At 39.9% G+C, this 9,695-nt stretch overlaps 1 protein-coding gene across 1 annotated transcript in view; it reads right to left on the reverse strand.

Annotated features, from left to right (window-relative positions):
- The window catches only part of FGD6 (FYVE, RhoGEF and PH domain containing 6), a 65,910-nt gene extending 57,245 nt beyond the window's left edge, over positions 1-8,665 (reverse strand). The window contains 3 exon segments of the mRNA XM_019474033.1: positions 5,668-8,131; positions 8,134-8,164; positions 8,648-8,665. Of these exon segments, the coding sequence (XP_019329578.1) occupies positions 5,668-8,131; positions 8,134-8,164; positions 8,648-8,665 (2,513 nt within the window).
- Between the last annotated feature and the right edge of the window lie 1,030 nt (positions 8,666-9,695).

Consider the following 9,695-nt stretch of genomic DNA (forward strand, 5'->3'; position numbering starts at 1 on the left):
TGCATTTTATTTCAGGTTGTATAGCAGACTAAACTGTAAAGCTTTATGACCAAAAGCCACCCCAATACTAAGGAAAACTCCTTCTCTTACTGGAAAAGCTGACCATGGAGACACTGACTTGCATAAAGTTTCTTGCAAGGAAAGAAAAGAAAACCCAAAACACACCATATGCTTTCCTGAGCAAAATACTTCACTGCAAGTCTTTCATGTAGTTTCACATGCTACCTTAGTAGTATAAAATAATTAACTTGACACTGCAAAATAAAATAATTCCAGACCCAAGGTCAGTGATTTGACTAACACTCAGGAAAGAGAAGGAGCTCCAAGGGCACCGTACAGCCCCGGGATGAGGGTCCCACCATCTGCATGCACCCAAAGTCCTTGTGTCAGAACATCAATATTCCCAAGCAATAGTACTGCCACTTCTCACCAATATTTCCATTTCTTACTGATTTGGACTCTGATTAGACACCCCTAACTTCATCACAGAATTTGTTTCTTCATAGTCAGTAAAAGCAAAACTTGAGAAGTCAGGAAGACAGCATATTCCTTATGTCCGGTAGCCAAGAATTGCTTTGTCCGTTCCCTGCTCCCAAGCGCCAGAGCTGGCACTGCCAGGTAGGCTTTGCATTCAGCCTCGCAGGGGATGGGAAGTGGAGATCTGAGCCATCTGACTCACTCTTTACTGACAAGCCCTCGGAGTTGGCAGAAGCCTACCAGCTGCATAACACGTACATGAGAAAGCGAGGTAGGGAGGGGAAAAGAAAAAGGCAGGCTCAAGGAAGCAGAATACAAAAAGAAAACCAGTGATAACACATGACCAAAGATAATGAAGCCTGACAGGAAACCTAAATAGCATATTATCAAAGCTATTCCGTTAAAACCTGAATTGCAGAGAAAGAATTTAACGTGCAACTAAGGGTGGCAGAAGCCAGCTAGAAGCACAGCGGGAGATCAGAAGACAGGACAAGACTGCAGAGCTGATGGAGGAAAAGGAACCTGCCTTCTTCAGATCAGAAACTAATCCATTATCACCTTTAAGAAGCAGATGAAATTAAAAAAAAAAAATCTACAAACCTGGCCTCTACTTATCAGGAAATTATATCCTTCAATAAAATTCAGTAAAAAGAAAATGTGGGTTTTAATGTATAAATATAACACCTTCAATACCTAAAATGTATTTCATGCATTCAAATCTTAGCATAAGTGTTTGAAAACTGGTTTTAAATGCTATTTAGACCCTGCAGCATTTTATGAATTTTGTGTTTCTCTTGAAATGTTTTTAAATGGGAAATTTGCAATTGCAAAAAAACCCCCTTCCCTAACGTAGCCAATCTCTAAACACCACTACATTTATCTGGTGCAATACTGCTCATCAGAACCATGTCTCAACTCTAACAAAGTTCAGTACATCAGAGGAATATGTATCAAAGCAAAGTGCTTAACCACACAGATTTCAATACTAAACTCAATACTCCAGGAAGGCTTTCATGGACACTTAATTGACCTCTAGGGACTCAGTCACCAAAGCAGAATTTAGTCCGGAAAACTAAACTTACATTTTGCATTGAGATGTTCATTTCTGGAAAACCAATGGATTATTCTAAATCAGCAGGGGTGGGAAAAATAGGAAGCAGTATTTAATTAAACCAACATTAAGATCTCAAAGGATTGTTGTCACATGGTACTCCCCCCCCCCCCCCCCCCCCCCCCCCTCCACACACTGCGGTGGTGTCCGTACCCCTGCAGGCTCCCCATAAATTTCATCCAAATCAATTAGCAGTCATGTACATTTGCAACACCTTGAAGGAACACTGTCAAAAGTAGCCAGTAAATACAGTATGCTATTCCCTGAAGGGTGAAGGAGCAGACTCACTCAACCTGAAGTACAATTCTCTTGCCTAGAACAACGTAACAAATACCAAAAGGAAGCCCACAAGATCCAGAAAAGTTTAAGTTTCTGTTTTCTGCAGCATGACAGATATTCCAAGGCACGTTCACTGTTCCTTTGCATCTTTACGATTACTGGACACGTTTTACTTTTAGTTTTAAGGAAGATTTTGCTGTCCTCCTCACAATAAAGGTTTGTCACTAAAAAGAGGATAACCAATGCATAAATATTTCTCCTTCATTAGGAGGTTTTAAAAAAAATGGTGTTACTTCAAAACAGAACCATGTCAACCACTGGTCTCTGGCAACATTAAAATGAATTGTGGTGGTACCAGCAGCACTGACTTTTCACCTCACTTTTCAGGCCTGAACCATTCATTTCTCAAAAAAACAAACCCAAAGAGCTGCTTTCCCTGTTGTTATCTGCAACTGGATAATGATATTTAAAACTTCTTTCACATTTAACAGTACATTTTCTATCCCACAGCATCTATTCTTCACGCACTTTGTTTACAGAGTTCTCATAATAACACATTCACCTTCATTATCTATTTTAAATTGGTAGTCAAACAGGGCATTCACCTTATCTATTTTAAATTGGTAGTCAAACAGGTAGACTAGGACAAAATAAACAATCTTTTAAAACTGTTTCAAGAGATTTCTTTTTTCAACAGTGGAAACAAAACATGGATTATCTGTTCCCAATGTATTGTCATTACTTTCTTTATTGAGAGTATTACCCCGAACTACTTAAAACAAGCAAAACCCACCAGTCTCCCATCAGCAGCATCTGTCTCACCTCAGTGGTTCACACACCGTACCAGGACCCTGGTTCTCTTCCTTTCAAAGCCAAGCCCACCTTCAGTAGAAGGGAGGGTGACATCAAATAACTCAAAAATCAAGTGGTAAGTGACAACTGATACCCCACCATTAATTACCCAGGCCCGCCATTTGCATTTAAACCCCTGTGGGAAGGCCCAAGCAAACAAAATGTATCTGAATTTAATAAGACATATGAATTTAGGGTAAGAGTGTCAGAAGCTATTACCATTCTCCATTAAAGCATACTGGTTTCACCAGATGGGATCCGGAGGAAATTTCTCAGTAACCACCGAAGCACTGGGTACATTATGAAAATTTTATTTCTTCCTCCAGAAAGAAATGTAACATGGGGTAAAGACACCACCAAACTCTTCCAGTAATGGCAAGCCTGGCAATTCAGACTTAATACACTGCATATGTGCTATTATGACTAGAAGTGTAGACAATTGGTGTATGAATTTCTCAGAAGAACAATCTCATTTGTACGTTGGCTTTAATCATAAGATAATTTGTTTTGAGATCCCCATTAGCAGTGCATTACAGGAGTTTCATGTGCCATGATATGAAAAAGAGCTGAGTGCGTGTTCTGACAAGCTGGGTAAAATGCGAGCAGTAATTATTTCAATAACATCAGCACTGTTTCTCTAACCGGTTTTATAATACCACCTGGCCCAGGAAATGATGAAAGGCTCTTAAAGAACTATCAGAAAAGGTAAGATGACATTGATAAAGAAGCTTCAAAGGATTGGAGATAACAATGGATGGGAAAACTGGAGCAGCTGCCTGCCTGGCTCTGTCCGGGCAAGGACCCTTACACCTCCCAAGCCAGAGCCAAAATGAATACCCATACCTGCTCTTCCAGCAGCAGCTGATCCAGGTCAGGAGACTACTGCCCCGTTGTGTCCCTTTTTCTTCTAGGGATTTCTTTGTTCCCTGAGATCTACTGAAGTAACTGCATGCATTAATTGTTTCCTAAGGTAGCTTCTGACTACGTAATTTAGTTTAAAATAAACACTTACATAAAGGGTTCTGGTTTTCTATGTGTGCTTTTTAAAGAAAACACAACACAAACTCAGTTATGTCAAGAACATCCAGCTTAGGGAGCAGCTATAGTTGCAGATGTGCCAGGGCGCAAGAGATCACTGAAACCCTTAAATCACCATTGGTACGGGGGAAGGTTTGTGTGGAGAGGGAATAACTACAAACCTCTTGCACTCAGTCAGGTGAGAAAACTACAGGATTTCACTCAAAGAGCAACTGCAGTCTCATACCTACCATGCTTCATACAGCAAAACTGTCCTTTTCTTAAAGCAGACATACATTTACCTGATCCAGAACCACAACACAAACCAAAATAGATCACATAAACACATAAAATATATCCTTATTTAAGTTTGGTCTCACCCTTCTTAGGTAAACCAAATCAATGGGATACTAAGAGTGTGGTCAAAACCCCCAAAAGATACCCAAAGATTAGATTTAAACAAAAAGTATACACTCAGTCAGGGACTTAAACTATGCCAAGACAAAACCAAGAAACACCCTACTGTAAACAAGAAAAATACTCAACAACCACATGAATAAATATACCAATACCAAGCACACAACCAGAAATCCTACTTCCCATGATAAGGCTTCATGCTTTCCATCAAACGGTCCAATGTTGAGGATATCAATTCTATAAACAATTATTAACACAGGATGCCACTTAAAATTTGTCTCCTCCTATATAAAAGGACACACTCCCCTGAAGAATGGCCAGCTCTTGGATTCTTTGGAGCACGTGTTTGCTGCACACACATCCAAAATGAAATGAAGCTTAGTAACTCTCAGTGAAAAATGAAGTTAAATATGACTATCTATAAGCTAAGCTCATTTATTCTTGTCAATATGCATATACTCTCAACAGTGTAAAGAAGTTTGCTGGGGACTATGAAGTATACAGGCTGCATATTTCATTCAAATCCTTATTGCTGGTTTGAGATAAATCTTGAGGATCTGCAAGACCAACTGATTAGCTGAAGTTAAGAAGTTAAATAATACCATACTGGGTCAAAACAATGCTTCACCTGTTACCACACTCTGACAGACACAGTAAGTGATGCTATTTAGGGAGAGCATATGAGCCTGGCCACTCTTTGTGGCCCATTCCTCTTCCCAGCATCCACGATCACAGTATTACAGCTATTAAAAGATCTGCTCCTGCCTATGCCATTATGCATCTGTTTTGGATATATCTCTGAATCGGTCCAATCCCTTTTTGAATCTGCTGATATTACCTGATATGTCCACCACCTCCTGAGACAACAAAACACAGCAGCAACCTGCAGGGTCACCAAACCCTGTCTTTTCAGTAATATTCTGTGTGAGTCATACAGAACTCGTGCACTACTACTACCTTTATTGCATCCAGCAGCACAGGGAGATACTGAAGATTCACTATATTCAGGGAGAGGCAGTATCTTTTGCTATACCCGAAAAGCTTTCAAGACCTGATGAAGAATTTGCATAGTCAAAAGCTTGTCTGCTTTTCCCAGCTCTATCAGCTGATCTAAAAATATATTCGTACCCTCTACAAACCTAGCAACTATGCTCTCTATGGACACTTATTCAAGTTCATCCTGAGACTGTGGTAAGGTTCGTTCCTCCCCATTTAAGTATTCTTGGATACAAATACATGACTGTATCTGATTTGCTTTAAATCTGGAAAAGCACATACATTAGGTTCACAAATTTTTATCATATATGAGGAATAACTAGCTTATTTTTCCTCTTGACTCTTTACCAAGTGCAAACAGTTTTCAAAACAGCAAAAGCATGTAAAGATATACAGCAGCGGCTGTCCTGCTGACATTTAACAAAAGGGGTACAGCCTCTCAAGTCATCATCTAAACATGTTTACAACCAACAGAGTTGCAATGGAGCTGTTTAACTTCCCCTTTCTCTTTATTTTACCTGCCAAGTCTCAAACGCCTGTTTGTAGCTTCACAAGCATCCTCAACCTCATAGAAGCCAGGGCTCTGGTCTTCCACGCTGCTGGAGTTCTGCCATTCAAAACAGAGATTCCTCCGAGCACCCATAGCAAAAGGCAAGTTCTCATACTCAGGTATTTCCTCATAGTGACGCACGTTCTCGTACTCTGGAGCACAAGTGCTGGTTACAGAATTCAAGTGCATTTGTGACAAATTCTCTCCTGAAAGTACATGCCCATCTAAAGACTCCAGCCTTTGGTTACTTCGCATCTCAGGTTGACTTCTGTTTCTCTGCCTCTTCTTATGTAACGCCGGACTACTTATTTCTACAGAATGCACCTTGGCAGATTTAGCTTTCCTTTCACTGCCTACAGATGCTATATTCCGGTTGCTACCGCTTCCATACCCGTCCCCAGTGGAAAGGTTGGCAATAGCACTATCCATTGACTGGCTGCCTTTAGACAGAAATTTTTGGAAGTCGCTTTTCATTAAGCAAACCGACAGTTTTATGTTGAGAAACTTTTTCAAGCTATTTTTCTTCTGATGGTCTTTGCAAGGCTTGTCTGTCCTTTCCATGTCCACAGAAGAGAGAGATTTGGCCCTAGGCTTCGTCACAACAGTCAAGTGGTTGAAGCTAGTAGCAATGTTAGCAGTTTTTAATGATTCAGAATTTCCTGAAAATGGAAGAATAGGATGAGGTAACTTCCAGACGGGTTTCTCAGAAGAACGTTTGGGCATATCACAGGATGACAGCACACCTTGCTCCTTGGCTGGTGGACATGTGAAGTGCGATCCTTCCAGAACGCTGTTCGATTTGTCCTCACTGGAGGTGTAAGAACTTTTCTCCACAAGCTCTGCTGATGCAGCTTTTTTCAGCAGGCCAGCAGCTGGTAGGCTGTGCCTCTGCGGTTTTTTAGGAACAATTTTTGGAGAACTTTCATCCTTTATTTTAACTTCTTTATCTTCCAATTTTTGTGGGGAAACATGGAGGCTATTGGAAGCAGATGAGTGTTGACTGCTAGTTAATTTGAGTTGCTTTGGCAAACTCATGGACAAAGTATCACACCTGACAAAGTTAGTCCTTTTGTCCACAGCATCTAACATACTGGTATCATCTGTCATCTCATCCAAGGAGTTAACTAAGTTATGGTCTGCATCTAAAGAACATTCAACACTTTCCACCAAATCAGAAGTTTTGTGTGACAAGTGAGGCAAAAGATTTTGTGAAGTTGACTCTTCCGTAGCAGATTCCTTCACCTGATGCATTCTGTCTATGTTGCTTTGAGTTATCTCACATTTTTCAGGATGTAGCACTTCTGTATTATTGTTATAACAAACACTTTGACCAAGGATATTAATTTTTGCTGGTTTTTTAAAGCTTTGTTCTGCAAGCCCAAAGGAATCTCTCTCTGAATTACATGGTCCCTTTGTTCCTTCTCCTGTGGTGTCTATGCCATCCTGACGGACTAGACATGCAGCACGTGGCTTTCTTGGCTTAGGGATAGGAAGCATTTTTAAGCTCAGGACCGAAGATGTTTCAGAGGAGGTTTTATCAGCATCTGCTTTCATACCCATTTCACCTGAAAACATACTATTGCTACTTAAATTTTCATTTTCCAGGATTTCCTGGTCCAATGGGCAAGAGCAACTGTGGTTATTTTCAGTCAAACTAGGACAAATTTCAGACATCTGAAACTCATCAGCAGTGAGCTTACCGTCGGTATTTTGTTGCTTCCCTATAGCTACCTCAGAAGACAACGAAGACTGTACAAGTTCCATAAACTCTATTTTAAGGTTGTTCTTGGAACTGCTGCCATCCCCTTTGTCAAGTTTGTCTGCATACCTGCGCCTCACAGGACTGCTGTTAGGAAACACACTATGAGTTAGAACGTCCTTAAGTTTCTCTTCCAAAATGCTGGCTTTCAAAACCACCTGATTTCTATTTGCCAGTTTTTCATTGTGACTATCCCCCAGAGTTAGAGCGTTTTTTTCACCGACTTTGATGTTCTCTAAGTTTTCCAAGTGCTCGAAAATGATCTGAGTTTTACAGGTGGTGTCCCCATTTCCAAGCTTATGAAGGCATTCAAATTTGCAAGATGACATTGGTAGAATATATGCTGTGTTATCAGTACTCCCTTCCAAGGCTTCATTTTTATAGTTCAAGTGGTCTAGCGTTTGAGAAGAATCTCCCCTGTGCTCCTCAAAGCTTTTTGTGCTTTTTCTTGTAGACGAAGGAGGTTTAACTTCTGGAACGGATGAGCTCTTGAGAACCTTTGGTTTCGGTGCAATTGCTGGCTTGGTTTTCCTTGCTGCTTGGATAACACCAGAAAGTACAAGGTCAGGCTTCGGTGCAACAGGTGGAGGCGTCGCCTTGTGTCCTACCACAAATTTTGGTTTGGGGGCCACCGGTGGCTTCTTAATTTCTAGGAAGGATGGAAAACAAAGACTTTAGTCACCATCAGCCCACAGAACAACTTCACCTGCACCACAGTATTATTAGAGGTTTTGTAACATCTAAATCACACAATCTACAGGATCTCAGCGTGTATATGCATACATTTTTCTCTTAAAAGCCTCCCTTCCCTACCATCACTTTTTCACTAGTTGCCTTTCTTCTTTTTAACAGGCACAGTCAAGGAGTGGTAGGAAAAGTCTTCAAGGGTAACTCGTTCGTTAAAAAACAGTTTATGAAAGTGTATGTCCTTGCTCAGATGCTAAAGTATGATGCTAATAAAAACAGAGCAGTTTAGCCTGGTTTTGCAGTTTGAACTATTACAATACCTTTTAAAAATGGTGCAAATATGCTAAGTGCCTCGTGTAATAAGCCACAAAGATAGCAGAACAGCTAGGGTAACTACGAAGACAGTTCAGTTCCTTCCCCTACCACCTCTGGAAATGCGTAACCTGAAATTCCCCTTTCCCTTCCTCTTCTTTTCAAGCAATATTGAGATGGATTACCGTACCAGCTGTAGAACTGGCATGTCGCTACCATCAGTTCAGTGAAATGAGTCTGTGGTGCGAAGTTAATGCAGTAATTTGTAGCAAGTCAGTACTTTCCTACTGTAAAAGTGAAATACTATTTCTGTGCATCTTATAAAATTACTCTTCCCAACATGTCACTGTCTGACCTAGAAACAGTGACCACTGCTATGACTTATGACCCGCTTGACAGCACAAGATGACAAACCCTGGGGAGAGTGGGCAGCAGGAAAAGGAGCACATGAGGAACTTGTAGATTATGGAGTTTTGATTGTGTTGTTGGTTTGGGGGTTTTTTGCTTGTTTGTTTGTTTTGTGGTTTTGTTGTTTGTTTTTTTAAGGTATGCCTGCAACATCTTAATATTTCAGGAGATCATTTATGACCAATTTATTTCCATACGCTGGAATAATTTCAGATTTCTAAGTGCTTTGAGTGATTTTTGACATGTGAAAACTGATTTATAAAGTAAAGAAGTTTTTCATTCTATTTTTTTTTATGTAACACCTCTGCATTTATTACCTTTGTTTTGAACAATATTTTGGTATACTTTCAGGAAGTCATACACATTAAATAAAACTCCTAAGTTTTTTTTATGTAACACCTCTGCATTTATTACCTTTGTTTTGAACAATATTTTGGTATACTTTCAGGAAGTCATACACATTAAATATAACTCTTAAGAAAACATGCTAATTAATGTTTCACATGCTAAGAGATTGAGTAAGCCATTGATTTATTATTCCTTTTGAGCTGTGGGTTTGGTGTTTGGTTGTTTTTTATCACCATTATTATTATAGATGTGCAACTATATCCTAATCTCCTGCCTAGAAATATGAGAATAAAGTTTCAGGCTTGGGGTTTTTCCTGTTTTGGATGGGTTTTTTGTTTGTTTTAAAGAAATCTAGATGGTAAAAAAAAAAAAAAAGGCAGATGCCCTCAGTTGCAAGCATTTCCCAAACACTAAGCCACTGCTCTAAGCAGACGGCCAGAAACAATGTCTCTACTATAGAAACAGGAAAACCATGTTTTTCT

The sequence above is a fragment of the Aptenodytes forsteri genome, unplaced genomic scaffold (assembly GCF_000699145.1).
Source record: "Aptenodytes forsteri isolate BGI_AS27 unplaced genomic scaffold, ASM69914v1 Scaffold360, whole genome shotgun sequence".
NCBI lineage: Eukaryota > Metazoa > Chordata > Aves > Sphenisciformes > Spheniscidae > Aptenodytes > Aptenodytes forsteri.